Source organism: Balearica regulorum, chromosome 3 (genome assembly GCF_011004875.1).
Source record: "Balearica regulorum gibbericeps isolate bBalReg1 chromosome 3, bBalReg1.pri, whole genome shotgun sequence".
NCBI lineage: Eukaryota > Metazoa > Chordata > Aves > Gruiformes > Gruidae > Balearica > Balearica regulorum.
The window spans coordinates 98,221,320-98,245,797 of NC_046186.1; the positions used below are offsets into that span (position 1 = coordinate 98,221,320).

At 40.2% G+C, this 24,478-nt stretch overlaps 1 protein-coding gene across 4 annotated transcripts in view; it reads left to right on the plus strand.

Moving 5' to 3' along the window:
* Nucleotides 1–24,478, plus strand: part of THADA (THADA armadillo repeat containing) — a 166,150-nt gene that overhangs the window by 129,527 nt on the left and 12,145 nt on the right. For 3 of the 4 annotated variants that reach the window (XM_075749132.1, XM_075749133.1, XM_075749135.1), the window contains 2 exons: nt 4,126–4,270; nt 7,270–7,401. In XM_075749132.1, coding sequence (XP_075605247.1) covers nt 4,126–4,270; nt 7,270–7,401 — 277 coding nt within the window. The remainder of the gene's footprint in view (nt 1–4,125; nt 4,271–7,269; nt 7,402–24,478) is intronic. The other variant, XM_075749134.1, reaches the window with a different exon arrangement.

The following is a 24,478-nucleotide window of genomic DNA, read 5'->3' on the forward strand; positions in this document are numbered from 1 at the left end:
TTGTGTCATAGCACCTTTTCTGGTGTTATGTCTTCCTCTCTGAATACACTGCCACGTTCTGAAATGAAATGGCCGTGAATATCATCTCAGTATATCCCTCTCAAAGTCATTTCAAGTTAAATACATAAGAAGGACATGGCCCTTTTGGAGCCAATCCAGAGGAGGGCCATGAAGATGATCAGAGGACTGGAGCACCTCTCCTGTGAGGACGGGCTGAGAGAGTTGGGGTTGTTCAGCCTGGAGAAGAGAAGGCTCCAGGGAGATCTAATTGCGGCCTTCCAGTACCTGAAGGGGCCTACAGGAAAGCTGGAGAGGGGTTGTGTACAAGGGCATGGAGTGATAGAATGAGGGGTAATGGCTTTAAACTAAGAGAGAGTGGATTTAGATTAGATATTAGGAAGAAATTCTTCCCCATGAGGGTGGTGAGGCACTGGAATAGGTTGCCCAGAGAAGTTGTGGATGCCCCATCCCTGGAAGTGTTCAAGGCCAGGTTGGATGGGGCTTTGGGCATCCTGGTCTAGTGGAGGGTGTCCCTGCCCATGGCAGGAGGGTTGGAACTAGATGATCTTTAAGGTCCCTTCCAACCCAATCCATTCTATGATTCTATGAAATACTTAAGTAGATTTTTCTGATGGATTAATTTCAACTTCTGAGAGCATCCAAAACAGTCACTATAATGTGGTAAGAAAAATGCCTATAGTGTTTAATGCACGTACTGAATCCAGTCCATTTACTAAAGTGCAACTCTGTTGTTGTTTGTAATTGCTGGGGAGCCAGGAGGAGAGCAGATCCAAGGGGAAGGCAAGAAGCTGCAGCAGTGTTTAGGTGCAGTTCCCTTCCTCGCTGTGTGCAGTATGACCATGACAAGTCTCAGCCTAAAATCATTGTCTGAGCTTGTTGTCTGCATGGAGTTTCTCATTGAATTTCCTCTTAAAATTTATTTTTATAACACTAGAGTAAATATAATAACCCTTTTAAAATTCAAAGCTCTGTGTTCTCTGTTCCTCTTTATAGGCTATTTAATTTAGATTTATACCAGCACAAATTACTGGCTCAGATTTCTTTTGATTTTAAATTTTCAGTCTGTGATATCACATACGTATGTGTAGGGCAGTGCTAAGGCAGCTTTTAGTGCTAGTTTTAATTTTTTTATTGTTTTCAAAGATAAAAAATACTTAATGGATATTTAAAAATAGACAAAATTCTCATGATGTGTTTTAAAATGAAGATTTTTTTTTCCTACTGTAACTGGGTTTTTTTATAGAATGTGCAGCAGAATTGATTCATATTGTATGCTAATAATCTTGTCTCATTATATATAAAAAAGGAAGCCACAGGTTTGCACATAAGAATTAGAATCATAGAATGGTTTGGGTTGGAAGGGACTTCAAAAATCATCTAGTTCCAAGCCTTCTGCCATGGACAGGGACACCCTCCACTAGACCACGTTGCCCAAAGCCCCATCCAACCTGGCCTTGAACACTTCCAGGGATGGGGCATCTACAGCTTCTCTGGATGACCTGTTCCAGTGTGTCACCATCCTCATCGTGAAGAATTTCTTCCTAATATCTTATCTAAATCTGCCCTCCTTCAGCTTAAGGCCATTACCCCTTGTCCTGTCACTCCATGCCCTTGTAAACAGTCCCTCACCATCTTTCCTGTAGGCCCCCTTTTGGTACTGGAAGGCTGCAATAAGGTCTCCCCAGAGCCTTCTCTCCTCCAGGCTGAACAATCCCAACTCTCTCAGCCTGTCCCCATAGGAGAGGTGCTCCAGCCCTCTGATCAGCTTCATGGCCCTCCTCTGGACTCTCTCCAACAGCTCAATGTCTCTCCTGTACTGGGGCCCCCAGAGCTGGACGCAGTACTGCAGGTGGAGTCTCACAAGAGCGGAGCAGAGGGGCAGGATCACCTCCCTCGACCTGCTGGTCACACCTCTTTTGATGCAGCCCAGGACACGCTTGGCTTTCTGGGCTGCAAGCGCACATTGCCTCCTCATGTTGAGCTTCTCATCCACCAACACCCCCCCAAGTCCTTCTCCTCAGGGCTGCTTCCAATCCATTCATCGCCCAGCCTATAGTTGTGCTTGGGATTGCGCTGACCCACATGCAGGACCTTTTACTTGGCCTTGTTGAACTTCATGCGGTTCGCACAGGCCCACCTCTCCAGCCTGTCAAGGTCCGTCTGGATGGCATCATGAATTAGCAACATGAATTATGATGTTAAATCTTTTTGTTTAAGAAAGGCAAAATGCAAGGACTTCAAGCTATAAACATTAAAATAAGCATATAAACCTGGTTTCAGAAATAGATGTGGAACATGTTATTGCTCTGAAGTTCTGTATTCATTTACAAAAAGGAATTAATGAAAAATGCTGTAACAATCTTAACTGCAGTAATGCTAAAACAACTTTATCTAATCATGTAAATCATCAGAGTGCTTTCTGCTTTTTTTCTTTTTTCCTTTTTTTTTTTTTTTTTTGGTAAAGTTTTCCATCTAAATTATTTCTTTGGGCTTGCATTCACTGTTTGCATCTGTAGAAGGGATTGTTTCTCTTCCATAAGGTAAACATCACATTCTGTCTTTCTAGATAGCCCATGTGTCTGCTCAAAATTTGAGTAATTGTAACACCTTGGGGGAATAATCTTATTTTTTTTTAACCTGTTACAGAATCAGTAGGAAACGCTCTGGCTGTATCCCTTTGTGCAGCGCAGGTACATGGCCATGTATCACACAGAATGAGGCAGAGTATGACCGATATCTCATTTATCCCTCAATGAGTCCTGCGCTTCTCTGCGCCTTAACTTGACTGACCTTTTCCTTGGTTCTTTTGTGGATGTGCCTGGCCCATGTACTTACATTAAAGTATTACAAATAATTAAAAATTAAAATTCAAAATAAGTAAGAAAAGGAAAGAAAGGAGGAAAAAAAAATCAGTTGCACATACCTCAAGTGTCTCCAGGTCAAGCTGCTGCTGGTTTTCCTGTTCTTCTGTGCATGAGGTCCCAGTCTGTTTGGGTGAGGTTTTTTTTCCTTTGGAGTTTCCTTCTAATTGCCGTAGTGCACACTTGCTTGTGGCTGTGCCTGGATGCCACCTCCTGCAGTTTGTATGGTCTGTTAACTAACTTGCACTTGAGGTTCCTGCAGCTTGACTGACCCGCTGCCCTCCTGAGAGTGGCATCTGCAGGGGATCCCAGCTCTTTCTTGGTCCCTTATGGAAGTTAGGACTTTCTCTTCCCAGTTATGGCCCAGCTTGTCCCAGTGGAGGTCAGAGTTGACAAGTTTTGGAAGTGCTATTTGCATTATGGGTAAAATGCATGGGTTTTCTTTCCATTAAAAATCTAGTAGCCATCACTACACAGTGGAAAGAGTTGAAGCTTTGTCCCATTGTTACCGAGTAGTAGTTTTCCTAGCATATGTCTGAGAACTAAATGTTTTCCAAAAGATGGCAACTGGATTTTATTTGAAACAGGAAATTTCTCTTTCCTGTTTTTCTAATTCTTCATGTTTTAGGACAACGAGCTTTGCTGTGTATCAGCCAACATGGAGATTCCTTCCGTGTTTTAAAGGCACATACTATCAAAACCCAAGGTACTTCAGCAGTCAGTAAAAAAAAATTCTATCCCCGGCATCTGCAGAGGAGACAGATAGAGCTGCATTCACCCCTTTACCAAGCATTGTATCATTACCAAAGCCTGAGATTGATGCTACGGTTCATATGCTCTTAATTGTTTTTCCAGACATATGTATGTGGAACATACGTATATCTGAGAACTTCTGAGAACTGCTGCTCTTTGTTATCGTCCAGTATATTTGTCTTTGGCTTGCATGTTTAGAAGAACTGAGGACACAAAGATATGCTTTGACTTGTGTGGTCATTGGTGAGTGTGGTGTGAAGGGACAGAGTGAGAGAATTGCCTATGAATACTGCTCTGACTAAAAGAAATTCTCCCAACTGTCTGTGACATAGTGAGCCCATTTTTGAATGGAGATCTGGGATTCACCACCTTGAAAAAATGCCTGCATTTACTGATGAGTGGTGTCCTTTTGGCAGTCCATAGTTTAATGAGCTGGTGAGCAGTAATGTCAGATTGTACAGCATACTTCTCACCTGTTCTCTGCCTTCAGATTTCAGAAGAAGTCATGAATAAGTGGGTTCAACTGATAGTTTATTTTTGTGGAGATGAGCAACAGACAGAGATGCTGTTAGCAGCTGCTGAAGTTCTTAAAAGTATAACAACATTTCTTCTGATCAATGAAAAGCTCATTCTTGGTGAGTAGTTTGAACATTAATTTTCTGGATCTTTTTAGATGAAACCCATTAAGACATGACTTAAAATGTATTGTACGCATAAATATTTACATGCAGTCAAAACATAATTACATCAAATAGGGCATTTTGAAAATTTCAATTGGATTTAATGTATTAAACAGACTTACTTAAATTCTGGTACAAAAAGCACGTGTGCAGAGCTTCTTGCAATAACTCTGCAGAAGGGGGGCATGAGCTGCTGTTGTGTCTCCAGGCCACTGTACATTGTTGTACAGATTTACTGTCTTGCAATTGCTCTCTGACTTGGATCTTTCTGAAATATTCTATTGGTGATGTGGACATGCTTTTGGTTTAACACTGTGAGTGTAAGAAAGCTGTGCTGGCTGAATGTTGAAATTAAAGAGCTCAGTCTAGAAATGAGGGATGTGTTCTGCTATGAGAGTGATTAATAATTGGGTCACATTATACCTCCCAGATATAATAATTTTTAAGTTAACATTAGACTGTTGCTTTAGAAAACCAACCAACAAACAAAAAAACCTACACAGCCTAATTCAACAATAGACTACTGACTGAGAGGCAAAGCTGTGTGGAATTTTCTGGTCTGTTGTGCAGAAGACATTGGGTTTTTTCTTCTAGCTTTTTTTTTTTTTTCTTCTTCTCCTTCCCCTGCCTTTGGTGAACAGTGAGTAAGGGGACTTTGTGACTAAAGGGCCAGGAGATATGCAGAAATAGGTAGTGATAGATGATAAAGAAATTTTGTATCCTGAACAAGACAGTCAGCTTTAAGTACTTAGTTTCTGTGATATTTTATTCCAATGTAGTTACGTAAATATTTTTAGTTTGAGTAGCTTAAGTCCTCTTATATGGACTGGACACAAATTTTTGTTAGACAAGAAGAATAGTAGTATTTCTTAAACTGTAGATAGTGATGTTTTGAAAAAGTCAGTTATTTATTTTGAGATGTCTTTTAAGAGGTATTGATAACATTTAACAGAGCTAAATGTATTTGTTGCATGAGGTAGACATTGTATTATTAAATGTTCATAGAATTGACTCTGGAAATCTTGACCTCTGCCATCTACATAAAGCTCTTAGTAGGACAGACATTACCATTTCATATCAAATGAAGACAGGGGAGGTATTGGCGTGAAAAACTCCCAAATGCTGTGCTTCTCGTCTGTCACCATTTGGATCCGGTCCGTAGCTGATGGAGTGCAGAGTTTCCTTTTTGATCTTGTCAGAACAGTTGCTGGTTTCCATGCTTTCCAATCAGGCAGATGGGAAGGCCTGAAACAAAAACTAGCAGCAGTTTGTATCCTGCTTAAAATTTTAACAAAACAAAGCAAAATAACAAACCAAACCGAATCACAACAGAAAACTCCCCAGGGCCTCAGTGGGCAAACTATTTGAACCTATTCCTTGCTCTGAAAATTGGGCCTGGGGAAGAAAAATGCAGTACTGACCCTCCATGCTACCTAGAATTGTCCGTGTGGGCTTCTTCACAACTGTGAAATTGTCAAGTACTGCACTGAGAAGTTTAGCAAATCAAGGGCATAATCTGGTGTTTAGCTGCAATGCAATAAACCCAGAATCATTCCCTTAAAGTTAAAGGGGTTATGCACATATGAACAGCTTTGCCTTTTATGCCTCGTTCTGCATCAGAGGGTTCAGAAGAAGTCTTTCTGGAAAATGCATTTGCAGTCTTCCATCTCTCCTGGAGGTATGGTAGAAACTTGTCTAGGTGGGAAAGCTGACCATTGTGTCTAGAAGGGAGTAATTATTCTGTCCTAGTTGTGTCACTATAACGTTATTGGGTGTATCATGCTAGAAAAAGGCAACTTCTTTCTGAAATAATTATACTCCATGCTGTTCCCACATGGGGAAGTTATATGAAATACAGGAATGCTGATTCTGCCTGTGTAGTAAGGCCTCAAGCGATTAATTTTGGCCAAGCAGTGAAATACAATTAATTGTCTGGCTAGCCTTGTAATACAAATCTCTGATAGGCCTGTTGATAACATCCTTGAAGAAAACCAGCGCAGCTATGAAGCGCCAACTCCATTGTTCTCTGTGATCACCAGAAAGTAACATCTAACAGCTGGCTCCCTCTAAAAGAGACCTTCCAGGGGATTCCTTTAATGAGGATGTTCAATGAGAGCTGAAAAAGCAGCTGAAAAGTACCCCAGCAAACCTATGAGCACAGCCCTGTGACTTCAGCTAGTCATCCTTAGTGTACTAGTAAATGGCACAAGGGTTTGCAAGTGGAGTGTGGCTTGTGAGATGTCCTGCTGAGGTGGTACGTGGAGTCTGCCTGTTTCGGCAGATGAACACCTCCCTCTTGGCAGTTATCTCTGATTAGTCTTAACTGTGTGCAGGTAATTACCCCATGGATTAAACCTGGCTTGCTTCCAACAGAGAGTGGGTATAAGGGTGGCAGGGCATGCTGATGAGTGGTGGAGTGGATATGGGAGAAGTAGGGGATGGGTAGATCCCTGGGAGGTGGGATAATTTTCTGTTTCCTGCAGGGAATGGCATTTGTGGCCAGCACTGCTGGAGCATCTGAACAAAACCTGGTTTGGCAGCCCCTGCTCCTGGCAGTTTGCAACAGCAAATCCCTGATCACAGTGTGTTGGTCGATCTCCAGTGGCAAAATTTTGTTGTTGCCGTATAGGAATTCTGCACTCCTAGAAATGGTAGAAAATTCAGAGCACTCACGACTTAAAAGCTGAACCTGGATTGAGCGAGGTCCATTCTCTTATCTGTTGCCCACTGTTTAAACCAAGCTGAGTCAACCGCCTAGATGAAGTTCACACATGCTGACAACATTTTGATCGTACTGCTGGTTGTCTTCCCAATGGTTTGCCAATGCATTTCTCCTGCTCATGTTTCAGTGTTTCACTGCATTTGTTGTGTTTAGGTGTGGAAACAGAGCTCTGTAACTTCTTCAAATGCATGTAAGAAATAGAAGTCTAATTTTTCTCCATAAATAAATATAGGACTGTCTGATACCCTTGCTATGTGGAAATGTGTGGTTCTACTGCTGCAGAATGAAGATTTGGTAGTAAGGGATGCTGCTGCTGAGGTTATACAAGTGGCACAATCTGAAAGAAGGAGCAGTAAAGGAACAGGTATGTTAACTTTTCTTTTAAATATTATTGGATACTTGGGAGACAAAAGTATTTCTTTTCTCATCACAGACTTCAAGTTATGATGTTTGACACCCACCGTGGTTTATTATTTTGCTTTTAGTGTTTTTGGTATAATATGCAAATGGTTACATGGGTATGTAAAAAAGACAACAGCGATATTCAGCTTTATGGCTCTTGCTGTGCTGAGTCAACTATCACATAATTTCACATTTTGAAAGTTCTGTAATACCAGCTTCAGTCTAATATAATGCAGTGGAAGACAGTCTTGGAATCCCAGGTCATGATGATAGCCTGATCACAGAGAGATGGAGTCATTATTAGACCTTGAAATCCATTTAGATCCAGATCACCAAAGACAATTCTCAGCATACCCACAATGTGCTTTCAAGGATGTGGGCCTTTTTGGCTGCATGTCCTAGTTTACTCAATCCTATTAATTTTAAAATAGCCACAAAACTTGAGTAGGCTTAAGTAATTCATGTGCTTCACTTGAGAGTCTTTGCTGACTCATTCTTCAGTATGTTGTGAACAAGCTAGAATTTGCTACCAAGCTCATCTCTCTCTGGTGGTCCCTGCTGGTCTGTGCTACCCAGTAACACTGTACCAACTTATCTGCAAAGTAGTCGGCCATCTCCATGTGAACTTCTGCTAGGCAGGAGGTAAAGCAGCTCCGTGGTTTTAAAAAAAATAAAATAAGAAAAGACAGTAAAAATGTGTATTTGCCACCACTGTAGACTGAAGTAGCCAGGGATGCGTTCATGTGGGAGATGTTTTTGAGTTGGCTCTGTTCAGGCACAGTGCGGTGGGGTAGGAGAAGGTAAAAGGACAGATGTGTTACAGACAGCTTTCATCTTCCTGTCAAATCCCACAGCTCTGATTCCAGCACTCTCATCACAGCTCTGGCAATTTATCTAGTCTCAGCTACAGCTCTCTGACTATCACGAGGCTCTGCGTGTGTGTGCCTCAGGTCCCTGACACTGGCCTTTGGGGGCATCCTCAAATGTCTCCAGATGGTACTTTCTCTGGAAATAATACAATGCTGGATTTTCTCTCTGGCTCCTTGTATCCGGCTCCTTGTATCTTCTCCCTTCTTCCTTGTTGTATCCCTGTGCAAGCGATATTGCCCTGTAACTGGATTAGGGCTCTGTCCTACTAATTAATACTAAAGTCACATCAGTGCTTGCTGTTGTAACTTGCCACTTTGTAAAGCAGAAGTGGCCATAATTGAGGAAATAACATCATAATTGTTTTTTATTTACTGTGTTCCTAATTAGGATAGGGACCCCCTCCCCAAACTTACGTTAACCCCTTAGTTATATTTCGTTGTGCCTTCCTGTTCTTTCTCTTAAACTGCTTTTAATGAAATCAGTGCCTTTCATCTGTGATTAGCAAAACCCACTGCTTTTGAAGTGATAGAATCCAGTTTCTTTCTGCCTCTATTTTACATTATTATTGTTCCTTCCTGCACTTTCTTTTTTCCCTACTAAACTGCTTTCACTTTTTGTGCTTTGCATTCTAGCTTTTGGGGAAGCAGAGCAAGGAGTTTTGCCCCAGTGGCTTGTTTACAACCAGATTAAAATAAGCTTACCTTTGGAATGCTGTTTGTTACTTCCATTTACCCCCTTTCTTTTCGTGTGCACGTAAGAGTATGCAGTATCTTTGGGTCTGGGGTTTAGGTGTTTCATGGATCATCAGTACTCTGTCCTGGCACTTTCAAAATTATGTTCAAATATCTACTTATTTTTTCTCAGTTTTCATACCATTAAAGCCTGCTCTTTCATCACAGCACAGATTTTAAAAGGTATAAGCTGATACACTGAAATTCACTAGAAGCCATAAACCAGCTCTCTTTAAACGTTTTATTTCATAACAAATTGCTGGGTATCTTACATTGACTGACTTTTCATTTCCATAATAGGATGACAAATAAGTAAAACTGCCTAGGAGTTTTATCATGAAATCAGAAAGAAAGATGACTCAAGAGTTCAGAAAAAGGAATGGATGTTTAGAAATCCATTTTCATACGTTCTGTAATTGTTTCAGGTTTATTTCATTGCCATTACCACTAGCTAACATGAGAGAGTAAAGAGACTATATTATAATTTCGGCTTCATTTGTGCAGCAAAAATGTTTATGTCCTAGTCATCATTGTATTTCCAGAAATACTGCCCTGTAGAAGGAGGTTATGGATGTGTTTCACCTTTTACTGCTGTTAATTTGCTGTACACAGAGTGGGAATGCAGCTCTCAAAATCCAAGCACCGGACTTGCCAGAAATTTTGGCACTAGCATCATTATGCCCACTCTTCACAAACTCTCACTCTCGCAGTGTACACAGCTCGTAAGGTAGTAGGCTGTAGCTGCCTGCAGAAGGACTGTTGCCAGCTTAAGGAATCAGCACCTTAAGTGTTCCATTTATGTGTGAGATCCAAAGGAATCCCTGAGTATAGCCTGACAACTGCCCCTGCCCTTCGTGCGTGATACAAGCTGGCATCTGGTTTTCCTGTGAGCATGAGAGGGTGTGTACGTGTGTCTAACAGCTGGACCGAGACTGAATTTGTATTCTGCATCAGCAGAGTAAGATGTGTGAAGTTGGATTGTTGTTAATAATCACAGTTATTTGCACAGATTGTTTGTATGGTTGTTACAGCCATTTTTCCTTTACGTACATGTTGCTGAATAACAGTACAGATGTGTAGCAGAATGATAGTGTCAAATAATAGGTATTTTCAGGTCATTTACAGATGGTGAATCTGGAGGCAAATGATTCAGTCTGTTAGTGTAGTTTCACTTCCAGTAACAGCTACTAGCTTGTGTAAATCTTTGAAATGTTTGTGAGCTCCTGGAAGAGAACAAGAACTTGGTTTCTTGTTATTCCCTCATGGCTTTTAGTGAGTGCAACCCCCCCCCAATTTCCTCAAGTAACTAATCTGTGCAGCTTTGGATCACTCAAATGATGAGAGCAGTAACCTTGCAGAGTCTGAAATGCAGGGTGACAAACGTGATACAAGAACCCTGTGAAAATTCCAGCCCGCATTTTCGTTTGAAAGGAGAAAAGCTCAGCAGCCCAAACACTGATACGGAACAGCAAGGCTCCTGTCCTCACTCTACCCTACCCTTACCCCTCCAAGAAAACCCCTACAGAAACTACTGTTTTTTATAGATGGCAAGGACTTCCACTGTTACCAGTAAAGTTTATTTTTTTAAAATTTCTTTTATTCATACAGAGAAGCTTGATTTAATGTTGTAATATGTGTAAAAGCTCGTAATTAGGAGGGGAAGTTGGCTGACAGCAGTCATTCTCTGAGCAGAGCAGGTCAAACAGAATCCTATTTCACAAGAAAGGAAGAAAACCTTTTGTTTTCCATGCTAAAAATACCAACTTAGCAGGTAGTTACGGTTTTCCTAATAACTTGAACAATATAAACCCCATCTGTAACTCAAGGTATTGTGTGTACACTTTGTTGTTGTTTCCTCATGCATTGAGGTGTAAACTTCTGGGGGATTGTTTTATTCCTTTTAGTATGAGGGAGGGTACAGGAAGTATTGTATTCAGTGTAAATGTAGAATAGCTGCTTTGAAATCTAATTAAATTAGTGACCCATGGCTGTGTAAAGTCTAGACCTATTCACAGCAGCATTTCTTATCCAAGAGGGTTACTCCTTACAAGAAAGATGATCATTTAAGTCAGGGAAATAGGAGTTTGCTTTCTCTACTGATGGTTGCTTTACTGAATATCCTGAAAAATTCAAGTAACTCAGTGCTAGAAAAAAATCCCGTATTCATTGGTGTCGTTTTCCTCTCTGGCTTTTTTTTATCTAGAGAAGTGTTACCTTAAGCAAAGTTATGAGCTTGTCAGTATTACAGAAGTTTGAATAAACTATTTTTTACTATTATAGCTAAGCCAGTTCAATTCTATAAAATTCTGTATTAAAAAATACCTTTAGTCAGCTTAACCTTTATGTTGGTAAAATACCAAATTAACCTTAAATGGATTTAAGAGCATTTTTAGTGTTGTCAGCATTAGCACCGATTTAGCTGATATTTAAAATTGAGCTGAATCAAGCTTAGACAAGCAATTAGATTTGCAAACTTGAGTAAAGCTTTTGAAAGTGCCTGAATGATTTAGCAGCCTAAATATTCTTCTCAAATATAATTTAGGCCTTCAGGAATCTTTTGCTACGTTGATTGTGAAACCACAGTATAGCATAGGGATGAGCAAGTTAGCCCGCAGCCTGGAGCTGGGTGGCTGCAGCAGAGCGTTGTTTGGCACAGGCTAGATCAGTGGCCCACTCCTGAGCACCACCGGCACTTGATGTGTTGTAAGCATCTTTGAAAATCGGTCCGATGTTGTTGTTACTTCCCTTAGTTCTTGAGTAATTCTGAGGATAGGGTTCGGGCTATAAATGATGTAGTCATTTTTGAACATATTGCTGATTGAATCCACTGGCCAAAAGTTCAGATACATTAATCCTTTTCCTTCTGTTCCCATTTCATACGCTTAAGAAATAAGCAATAGCTGATACTCCTGTGCCAGGAGTTTCTGAACAAAAGGCAGTGCAAAGCTCTCTGTTCTTCTCTTGATGGTTGTTCCTTTCCTGAGAGATTCTACTTTTTATCTTCAGAAAAAATAATCACTGAAAATGACCAATGTCTTATTTTTTGATTCACCAGCAAAAAACCATTATTAGCTGGCTGGTTTAAAGAAGCTGGGTCCCCCTTCTGAAGGGCATCCTCTTGGGAAGGGAGCAGCACTGTTCTACAGGGCAGATTGGGCTGAGATTCTTGTGGAAGTCTTCATTGCTGGGTATTGACCCGTGGTTTAGTGGCCCATAGTATCTCAGCCCTATCTTTCTCTATCAGACTAAATGTGAGTAAAGAGAGGAGTTAAAATGTGCTGCTTGGGGAGGAAAGAAAAAATATTATTTCATTAGATGAAAGAACTAAAACATTTTCAAGGTGACTTTGAATTCCTTTCTAGGCTTTAGCATTTGACTGCATAGAACCTTTCTCTTTGTGAACCATGCTGTCTCCTTGGCATGAAGAAAATCAAAGCTGTTTGTTTCTTGTACCTCTATTTTATTTTTTTTTCATAGATCATGAATATAGAAGGTAAATTAAAAATAAACTTCTTCATTACATTAATCTAGAGTAGGTGTCTGTTATCATGAAGATGTGTGCAAGAAGGCTTATTTGCATGGGAATTTTGTGGTGGTGGTGGTGTAAATAAGCCTTAGCAGAGTTAGGAAAGGAGAAGTTAAGATCAGACTAATGATAATAACGTTTGAAAGGGACAAGGAGAGAAGAAATCCTGCTCAGATTTACGTTTCGTGTTCCTATCCTCTAAAAATCTTCCTCAGTGAACCTGAAGCTGTGCAGAAGTTTTCATACATACGTGCCCTAAGATCTAGTAAATCACTTGAGTGAGAGATAAGAGATAACACGGTCTGTGTGATGTTAACGCAGCAGAATGGTCTGGCATTCATCATCAACACCACAAGTGGTATCAGCAAATCATGGGTGACTGGCATGATCCCAAAACTTGTACCCCAAATGTCCTTTAGGACTGATCCATGAAGTATTTCAGGACAAGTGACTCAAATTTAATCTGCTCCAGTTGCTAGTGAAACAGCTAAGAGCTGGGCAAACCTAAAATGCTAAAAATACCGTTGTCATTGGTAGTTGTCAGCTGCACGATAAGAGCACCCTACATATTGCACAGGAAACAGTAAAGAAAGATATTTTATTTTAATTGTTGCCTCAGGTGCTTGTTGGCATTTGAAACTGTATTTTCAAACTATTCCTTGGACTACATGCAAGCTTTGACCATAGCAAAAGGAGCTTTTTTCCCCACGTGTTTACCGTTGGGTAAATGTGTTAAATAGATTCCTTAAAGCCTCAGTTCATCAGCACGTTGAGTTAACCCTCCTCTCCCCAGACCGAACTGTTTCCTTACAAAGTGCTAAGCCTGTGCTGTGGGCACGGAGCGGGAGAGCAACGGGGCGTTAGAACCTGTGCGGCACTGCTGTCTGCAGTATGCAAGTTGTAAGTCGCTGTGTGTGTCTCTCTTCATGAAGCATGTAAAGGAGGGATGTTAACAAGATGTTCAGAACTCTCTTTTTCATATGACTAATGTGTTCATCCTCTTGCCAGACTTGGGGACAGATTCACCATTTTTTGCTCTATTTCTGTGCTGGCGTAGCCTTCTAGTGAGGCAAATGGGAGGACTGTGGTGAATAAAACAAGTGTCAGGTTACTTTGATCCCGGACAAAGATTAATCTGTAGGGTTCAACTTTTCTCATGCACTGGATGACTTGCCCTGATGTTCAGGTTGGGCTAATAGACCTCTGAGGCCCCAAACAACTTCTTTAGTTGTGGGTCTTGAAACCAGTTCTGGCAGCTGCCTGGCTTTGATAAATAAGTGGTAATTACCTGAACATAAACTAGGGAACTGCATGCATGCAAACTGGCTTGAGGTTGCATTACCTGGAGTCTGTGGCAGGGTCATAGGTGATAGATTTCCTTTTCTTGATTTCAGTCAGACTTGTGCATTTTCTTCTCTATTCCAAGATTTGAATTTCTTTTCTATTTAGAGATTTGATGGAGGGGTTGCAAAAAGCATGAAGTCAGAACTTGTCTGCAGAAAGAGCTGTGCTGAAGCTGCTGTCTGGAGCTCTTCCACTAGCCAGCCTGGAAATGGGGGTTGGTTGGTAGTGCTCTGGATGGTTACAGCTGCATTCAGAAGATTGAACATCTTCATTCTAGATATGTGACATCAACTGCTATGGTGTGGACAGTTAAGAGCTTCCCACAATTGGATCAATTTCAGGTCCTTCCTACTGCCCTGGGTAGGAAAAACCAGCAAATTGCAAAGAGCATTTAAAAAGTGCTTACTGCCATCCGTGATTTTCAAGCTACCTTGAGAGTCTCTTATAATTTTGGAATGTGTTGGCCAGAAAAATCTCCCAGTCAGATCTTGTGATGTGCCACGGGTTGCTTGGGAACGGTCCAGAAGTTCTCACAGCATCATCTGGGTTGCTAAAGGAAAACTGCTAATCGTGTTAGCCAAAATATGTTTAAGATCCTTGTACTGGGGACAAGAGGAAGGAAGGTTAATGAAATTTTTTTCTGAGATCAGCTCCAGGATTTTTTCTGCTTTGACAGTGGTCTTGATATCTGCATTATGGTAACTAAATGTGCAGCTCACTAAAAAGAAGTGGATTTCTAAGGGTGCTATGAAAGAGGAGTCTTTTGAATGTTAAGATTTAAAGGAGAGGTAGCATTTATCCAAATGGCCTCTAAGCAGTGGAAAGCAGAAAAGGCGCATAGGCAAGACCTATCTAGGCAGAAGCAGAAGAGAGTGCAATAAAGATGCCATACAATCAAAAGCAGAAAAAACTCACCACAACCCCGAGCTGCTTCTGTTGCAGAATGACATGATTTTCTACAAACAAAATATATTTTAAAAAGATTGTGCGTGGAATCTATGTAATAGCCTATGTTAAAAGCAATACTTCTTGCAGCGGAGAAGTGTAAAGTAGCAGCAGCAGTTTGCGGCATTATATTCAAATGTGGTGTTGGACTTCATATTCAGAGACACTGTAGGGTGGTGACAGCTCTTTGGTTTCGTTAGATAAGGCATGCTGAGGAGAGGAGGAAAGGTCAAACAGCTGCGTGCGTGTTCTGGGAATCCTCTGAAGCAGGTCCTAGCGAGGGAGGCAGTGGGTGTGCTGCCGAGAATTACTAGAGCACCGCACGGTGAAGTGCACTAGATGTTACTGAAAAGTACTGTAAACCATGGAAGGGAACATCACTGATAATGTACTTATGCTATCTGTAACTGTAGGATCATAAGTAGTATGGGGTTCACAGAGAAAAAGGACAACATTGTCCTGAAAATGTTGACCATTCAGCCTACGGCGTAAGGGGCACTACCTCTGGCTGAAGCTGCTTTTCCCTTCCGTGCTTTTAATAGTGAATACTTCCTTATGCACATGCACAGAGTAGGATTTATGCAGGGAGACAAATGTGTAACAATGGCCATTTAAATTCTGGCAAACTAAATAGATGGTAAATACCAGTGCTAGTTGGTGACTACCTGATGACTATGGTGACCTTACATTTAAGAAGTTTGTTCCAGAAAGCAAAATGACACGTGGTAGAGATTATGAAATACTTACTGTGGCTAGAAGCTATAATTTGAGGTTTTTTACATCTGCTGTAATAGTTCTAAGAAGGTAACAATTACAGGTCAGTTGCAAGGATGAAAGAATTGAGGTCTAGGAGTGTAAATGAATTCATCTGGTCTCTCTGCTAGAATAAATTGAGGGCTCTTTCAGGTGCAGATTTGACCTGTAGCCTAGACGTATCATATTTTTATGGTAATAGATGTATTTTGGGTCTTTGTAATGCTATTTCTTTTATATCTGACATTCTAGTTTTATAGCCTAAAAATATCTCCTATTGTTATGAAAACTTTGGGAAGGTCTGATTGGGAAGTAATCAAGGTCTTTTAGGTTACATTTGTAATACGATTGTTTCCTGGTTCAGTGGTGGCTCTTGAATGTTTACCTATCGTCCCTAGGTACAGAGGAGAAGCTGGCTGACAAAGATAGAAAGTGGGCTTAAATTTTTTTGTTCAGAAAACTCTTTGGGCTCAGGGACCCATCACTGCATATATTGTCTGCCTTTGTATTTTATTTTTTTTTCTGATGCCAGTTCTTTCCTCTTTAGTCACAAAGCCAGAGGAGAGGAAGGCTGCTTGCTATCTACAACTTACCTACTAAACGCGGAGTCTTTGTGTCTTAGTAAAATATTAATGAAGAAGCATTTGCTTGAAACCAAAGTGAATTCACACCATCCTGCAGTTATGAAACTTCCTCAGCTTATGAAACCAGGTTTTCTCATACATGCTGTGAGAGCGTTGTCCCTGTTAGCTTAACAAATGTGTGCCCTTTTGATGCAAGCAAAATAGCACCACTCTGGATCGTCGTCTGCTTTTAAAACATTGCACTTTATTTCTGAGAGGGGTACGGTATTTTACTGTTTAAAAAAAAAAAGAAAAAAAATCTGTGTGCGTATCTTTTGTTGGTTTGTTTTTTACTCCTGGATTGATTATAGAAAAAGTAAGTAGCAGTGTTAATTGTCCTCACTGAAAAAATAGTTTTGGAAGGCAGGTCAGTAAACTATGCAAAATCAGCCTCTCCAGGAGTTAACAAATACCAAAGGACTGATTACATTCTTCTGAACAGAACTATTTCGTGCTTTCTCTGAATGAGCTGAAAGTGCAGAAGAGCTAATGCTTTCGAGCTTTTTGAACAGAAGTACCCTCTTCACAAGAGAGTTAGAGAATGTCAAGGAATGCCGGGTGAAAATAAATTGTATTATCTGCTGTACATTGACTAGTCTTTACAGCTAGGTCATGATGAGCTGTGGTGGGGTTTTGTTGTTTTGGTTTCTTGTTTGTTTTTTAAAGCTGGCATTCTGCATTGCTAATTGGGGGCATGCTAAGAATCAATGAAAATGTTCAGCTTTTTAATCGTCTCTAGACTTCTGAAATACGATTTAGAGACGTAATAGAGGTTCCATGATATACGAAGATTGCAGGACCTGGCCTACAATCTGTATGACGTTTTGCTACTGTATTGAACAATTGTTATACCAAGGTTCAAATGTATTATTTGAATAAATGGACTCCAATTTTATTGGTTTGAAAAAGCTGCAATAAAACTTGCCGTAATAAGGTTAGTAGCTTGCCCTTCATCTGTAAAAATGAAGTCTGGGCACAAATTGCATTGTTTGCTGACCAGTGGCTGCAGTTCTCTAAGTTTATTAATACTGCTCGCTCTCTTTCACTGCTGCTACGAAAGGGAAAAGCTGTCCCAAGAGATTTCTTTTTGAAAGACCAGTGACTACAGACATGAGCAATGTGATTTAGGACAGGTATTAAATTATTTTTTTTTATTATTTTTTTTTTAGCTGGAATGTTGCAAAACTGTCAAAAAAACCAACAGTGAAAAAGAAATCCTGTTGCTTCAGGAAGAAGTGTTTAATAACTAGGAATTGGGGAAAGGGAATAGGGGAAAGAACAACGCTGGAAGAATGAAAGAGAGCTGCATACAATTTAAAAGAAAAGAATTTCCTTTTATAGGGAGATCAGTTTCTCAGAGCATCCAGCCAGGGGTTAGACATGGGGATTCCATCGGGATATGGAAGTCGGTGTTAATTCTTCAATCATTTGTTAGCCAGCAGAAGTGGAAGAAGTGAAACAAACAGGGTGCTGTTCTACCTGGAACTGAACACAAAAAGGCTTTAGTTACCCATAACCTGCAACCAACCCCTTGCTCCTCAGATTGCTTAAGATGCAGAAGTCCAAATGAGTATGACCCAGCATCTCCGATGTTTTTGGTATCCTGAATATCAACTTCACGTGCAGTGCAGTTGAGAACTGTAATCTAGAAGTTCTGATCTGACAGATTTGGGAGAGCCCTGGGTAGACACACAGTGTGTTCTTCAAAAGGCTGAGGTGGGATACCTGCTGAAATCATGTGATGGGCTGGAGAGCTTGCTAAATTTTACAAGCTTTCAATTAATTATTGCTATACCTTGTTACCTCATTGCCCTAAATGCGCAAAACTTTAAAAGTCTATCTCGGTACTGTAGACATGTAGTTTGCAAACTCTTCATATTTAAGCTAAATATATGAAATGTTAATTTAAATATTTATATTTTACATAGCATATATTTTTGTATTCTAAGAAATGCATGTATAATGCTATGGGAAATAATAGATTTATTTTTGTAAATCTTTTGCTTATGGTAAGCTCTAATCAACAGCTCTGGAGAATGACTGTCTCTGTCTTTCAGCAGAGATTGAACAGATATCAACCGTGCAAATTTCCTCTTGTTCTGCCCTTTGCGTCATAACATACCATCTCTGCAAGAATGATACTGAAAACCTGTGCAGAGCCCTATGCAAAATATTTGTCCCATGCCCTGTTTCAAGGCATGCGTGTAGGATACTGATATTTATTTGCAGTGTCATTTTGCACTGAGAGGCATTTTCACCAACAACGAGGAGGTGATACCTTTCTGCAAGCAGATTTTTGCACACAATTTCATATGTGTAGGTGGAGGTGAGGTAGGGAATATAAATACCTTTGCAAACTAACCTAAACCACCAGCTTGTTTTCCTGTAAGTCAGCACTCAGCATTTTTAGTGACCAAGATAGTACCTACGTGTGGCAGAGTCAAAGCGCCACCCTAGAATGAAAGGTGGCTTTATTGTATTACCAATTCCCTGAGCCGTAGCCTTCCCACTGATCTGGTTGCTTTAATTTGTGGTGTGTTGATGGGGGGGTGGGAAGCAGTTGTGGGACACAATGGGCTCTTACTTCAAAACCTAAGATGTGTAAAACTCAACGTCTTTTTTTTTTTCTTTTTTTCTTTTTTTCTTTTTTTCTTTTTTTTCTTTTTTCTTTTTTTCTTTTTTTTTCTTTTTTTTTCTTTTTTTTTTTTTTTTCTATAATCAGTTCCAAATGAGCTCTTACAAGGGGAACTCGGAACTGGCTTCGTTGAACAAATTGATTTCTCATGCATGAGAAGGTCAAGTTAAACATCCTTGGGAAGCCTAGAAATTTAAATTTTGAGAATTAGACTTTTTATAAAGGGCTTTTGATTTGTTAGATTTAGAGTAAGACTGTTGAAATCACTTTGAGGGGCACAATTATTTATGGCAGTTGCTTACAGTACCAGTGTAATGCCACTTTCGCATGTTTTTAATTTTGTTTCTTTGCATGGTCTGTGCTGTGTTAATGATCACCTTGTCATGCTAGCAGTGGAAAACAGTTTTATAAATAATTCCCACTGGTAAGATGAAAGTGTTAACAGAAATACTTTAGTGAAGGTCTTGATTAACTTACACACTTGGCTTGATCACAGTGGAGGTTAGACTTACAATATCTTGTTACCAGGACTAATAAAACCCATTCATTTTTTCATGTACTATGTTAATTACCCTTTTACTTTCCCTCATGTGCATACACACACAAGCTGATTTCATGTTTGAGTTGAAGACCACAGTTGCACTTTGTAGATTTCTCCTTGCTGTACTCATTTTTACAAGTTCGTACCCAAACAAAACCAACCTTCCCTAATTCCAGAATCTGCATATTGTATTTTGTAATACTAGAACTTCAAGACTATAGATCATTACACTCAGATGCTCAACCTACTTGTGCTACAAACAGCAAAAAAAACCCCTTATTTTCCTTTTAAATTTCCTCATACTGAAATCTGTGTCTAATGTACAGGCATTAAGAAGCACAACTAAGAATTAAATTCCCAGAATATCTTTCCTCTTTAATTCACATTCCCCAAATGTAAATTACTGAAATAAATCACCATGTTGCAATACAGTACGCTAGCATCCCATACTCCATCATCACCACCTCTCAGAAACATCAGGAAAACTGGTACGTCCCATGTTCTCTGAAGGCTGGTAGCGGTAGGATCAAATAAACTGTTAACGAACAAGTCAAGAGTCTTTCAGAAAAGATGGTCCCAATATTGGTTTCCTTCTCTTAAGGCGATATGTGTTGTGTAGATTAGTTTAATTAGGCAAGATCGTACTGAGATGGGAAACAGTCTCTCAGGTTATATACCAGAGTACAGAGGACTTGATTCTTTGGAGCCAATGACTTCACACTCCTCTAGTGCAAGGTCGGTGCAGACCTTGGAGTGCAGATACGGTGGGGTGTAAGGAGAGCCTGGGGATAACGGGATCTCAGGGTGAAATAGTACTTACATATACAAACTGAATTATTTTCTATGCTGGTCTGTAGAACTCATCGGTGGTTTCATTTCAGATTCATAGTAGTAGAGGCAATAAAGGCAGCCCTTGCTTGTTAGCTGCCTTCTTTTGCAATGTGTTTTAATTTTTGGCACGATCGCCTGTGCGACACTGGAAGGCTGTCGCAGGGTAAAAGTAAATTCTCCAAATTAGAGGATTTTACCTAAAATCTCATGGTTAGTGGTGAAGGCTCAACTACTGCTGTCCATGGCAAGGAGAAGTAGAATATGGTTTTTCCTGAAGCAAACTCATTTGAAACATGTGGATGGAAAAATAAGATGTTAAAGACAGAAAAAAGTCTTTATGTTGGTCATATATGTCTATGTTAAAGACATATGCCAGTGTGGAGTGTAAGTGCAAATAGCATTACTTATTTAAAAGGAAAGAAAAAGAAAAGGGAAAAAAAAAGTTCTTGGGCAGTGAAATGAAGGGAGCTTGGGTTTTTTTTCATGGATTTGTTTTCAGATAAGTGGATTTCCCCATATCTGATGACTGAAGTTTCAGCCTTTCACTAGGTGGGACAGCAATAGGGTTTCTTTTCTTTACCCAGCTGGCTAGTGTCATAGAAACAAGACTTAATATTTTGGATTCCCTTATCCTTTTTGTCATACTGGATTGAAATTGTACAGCTGGTTTAGAAGTTGTGATGGGAAACACGTACACAGAAGCATGTCTGCTGATTTCCTTATTTTGTTAAAAAAAATGGGACAAAAATCTCTTTGATGTTGTTTATTCTTGTAGATTGCCAGTCTGATCGAATAAAATATACCAGAACTGGTTTTCTTTTCTGTGCCCTGAGTGCTCCCTTCATCTCTACCTGCCCTCCCACTTCATCCTCTGCGTTTCTTGCACTTTTTCAACAGACCTTGAATTGACTTCCGTAAACTTCTTGCTTGCTGTTTTTCTGTCTCTATCTTCACTTTATAATTTGTTTTGTAAATTAAATTAATTGTGTGAACTGTATATTTTTATAAGGAGTGTCGATGGTCTGTTGTTAGGGTTGCCTAACGCTTCTTACTATAAAATCCTGGTTTTCAGCTACTTGTGTTAATCCTTACTAGTTGGTACTGAGATTTTCCCATACTGTGAGTATATTTTTTTAAAAACTTTAATTATTTGGGGTTTATTACAATAGACATGATTCTACATAGGAAATTAGGGGAAAATGCTATCTTCATGCAGGCTGCGAAAGAAATTGAAGGCCTTTTCTTTGAAGGCTGTTACACATGTATGCTTTGGAGCAAGATATTTTTAGTAAAATATGTACAAGTTTGGCTGAGAAATAAGACTATAAAATGGTATGTTTTAGCCTTAAAGCTAAAACCTCCAAAGGTTTTTGTGTTCAGAAAGGAGCTTAAATCTCTCTGCTCCTGAAATGCCTACCTGTGTTCCCAGCAGGGCCACTGAGGATGCTCCGTGCCAGGATCACTGTGTCTCAGAAGGACTGTGCAGCTGCGGCTGTGGGCAGCTCTGGGCCAGGCTGCCTTTAGGCACTTGAAACGAAAACTCCTGTGCTTTCAATAATACCTGTGGGTTGGCAGCAAAATGGGGAGGAATTGAGCCATTGGCTGAATTGAACCATTCCCCTGGTTAGGGAAGGGAAAAAAACTAAATCAGAAAAATTGAGTGGGACTGCTGAAAGAGTCAAGGCGAACCACTGAGAGTTAAGGAACGGGAGGTGATGCTCAGTCTGGTTGGGGCGGGGGGGAGACTTGCTCTTGCCAATGTGAGAGAAGGACATAAGGGAGGAGAAAGTTCTTTGATAAAAGTTGTGGCAAGAAGGAAACTGAACTGGATCCAAAAGAGGAAGAATGTTGGGGAAGAAACAGAATTAACAAAGGAGGTAAAAGTGGAAATTCTCTGCGTTTTGGGAGACTGTGTGACTGAAGGTAGTTATGAGGCTGAGTGTCAAACCTAGAGTTTAACTTGTGAAGATAATTAGACCTGTGCTGATATGCTGTGGGGTCTGGTGACGAGGAGTAGGTAGAAGACACTAGAGCAGTGCTATGGGGTATACCTCCTGTCTCAGTGATGCTGCCATTTCCTATTATTCCGTTAGTTTCAAGCGGCAGATGCCTGAGCGGTCAGCCTTGTGGCTCCACTGTTTCTCTGACTCAGTCACGTTATTTGGGTAAGGTATAAATTTCTTTGCCTTTTTTTGAAACTTGGCAAAATACACATATACATTGCTGTCTTCCCCCTCTACCCTTTCCCCACACTAAGAATATTTGTAAGATTGCAAGGCCGAGTATCCAAAAATGCAGAAACACAACTTTAATTCAGCCTCGTTGTGCCTCGTGTATTAAGAAGCAAGGACTAGCTACAGTATTGCTGGTTAAGTTTTTTTTTACAGTTGTTCTTTTATAATTCAGTAGACAAGACCGATTTTCTCTGATGATGAATTGGAAACATAGAGTATAGGAAACGATCCTCTCCAACAGTACTCCCTCAGTTGCAAAATTTAAAGGGATAGTAAGACCAGGATCACAGGAAAGGCCATGCCAAAGCCATTTAGCGTTGCTCTTGTGATTTGCATCCTATCCCTGCCTCTCCCAGAGCACAGTTTTGTGCAGCTAAGCAAGTCACTCCAACCAGAGTTTGGAAAGGAGGGCACTAGTTTGCTGAGTGCTTAGCTAGACACCTTGGAGGCATGATTTGCGGGAGTTCAGAGCACATACAGGTGAAGCGAGAGTGAAATGCATTTTGAATATTAAAGCATTATGGGATGCTGACTACTCTGTTAAGCAGGTCATAATGTCTCAGATCAGACATCTAAAATCAGTCAAGATTTTTTAAACTTCACGGCTGTCTACTCTGCAGAATAGATAGTGCCATTTCTTCTTTCTGTGGACATTGTATAAATACAGGTGATTTGTAAAGCACTCCATATCATGATGAATGACTGAGAGTCACGGGTTACTTAGCCATTCTGTCTTCCTTGCCTGTTTAGAATATTTTTGAATATTTGGAATAAGAAATGTTCGAAGCCATGCATTAAATGCGGAGAGAATAGAGACAGACATTTCTTTCCATTGACTGGGAAGTCCCTGGTGTTGCGTAGTTCATGTCTGCATTAATGTGAGAGACAAATGCGATACCACTTTTGTGGTATCTTGTGCAAGGAGCACTTACATTCAGCAAATCAGTATATTAGGGAGAGCACTCACAGCACTATCTCTGTTCTGTTCAGTTGAGGAGACACAAACCAATTCCTCAAAGGACTTTGAAGGAAATGGAAGAGACAAATGTAAAATCTGTATTAGACAAGTGTATGTTAGTCTTCCCATTGAAGAACTCTGATTACTGATTGAATAATATTTATCGGTCAGAGAGTCTGTGTATATATTCATGTTATATGCAAGACTAAGCAGCTCCTACTCCCCCCATAAATTTACTTGGAAGAAGGCCTTAAAGTAATTCATACAAATCATGTTATGATTTACTGATCCAGCTGAGTGTGCCAGGGCCTCCAAAATGGTGTTGTGTCTGATGAAGACGCAGATGAAGTTGCAGGTAGCCACCCCACAGATGCCTGGGATAGAGACATTCTGTCAAAGTCACTTGGACCCTGATAGAGGATGCCCTGATGACAACTAGAAGTTTCCTAGCAAGTCTTGAGGCAGCTGTTTATCATTTAGATGACATTTGTATGGAAAAGCCAGAGCCTCAAGTATTTCAGTAAGAGAAATAAATAAGCCAGAGGATTTCCGAAGGGGTGGGAACCTGCTCATGTAAAGGGAAATGCCCTGGGTCACTAAAGGTGCAAAATCCAGAAGTCACCTAGGAGGCAAGAGCTGTGTGAAAGAAAAAGGAGATGAGTTTCTTGCTTTAATGTGAAATGTGAATGGAGAAACGTTGAGTCCTGATACTAGAAATGCCTCAGCCACACTAGGGTGCTTAGGATCAGCAAGCCTTTATGCTGACCAAAACTTTCGTAGTAGAGAAGTGACGAATACATACGCTTCATCTCATTTCAGAGTATTTTGCAAAGAAAGTCCAAAAAGCAACTCACTCTCAAGTGAAATCATTGGTGCAGTGTTGTGAAGAGCAAATGGTTCTCTTGTGGACTGAAAATGCTTGTGAAAAATTTTTCTGAGATAGGTGTGTTCCGTTCAGGATTGAGACGTGTTTGTGCTTAATTTATCTGTTAGACACCTTCAGGAGAACTGCCCCGAAATGATCTGTAATCACTTGTAATAATTGTTG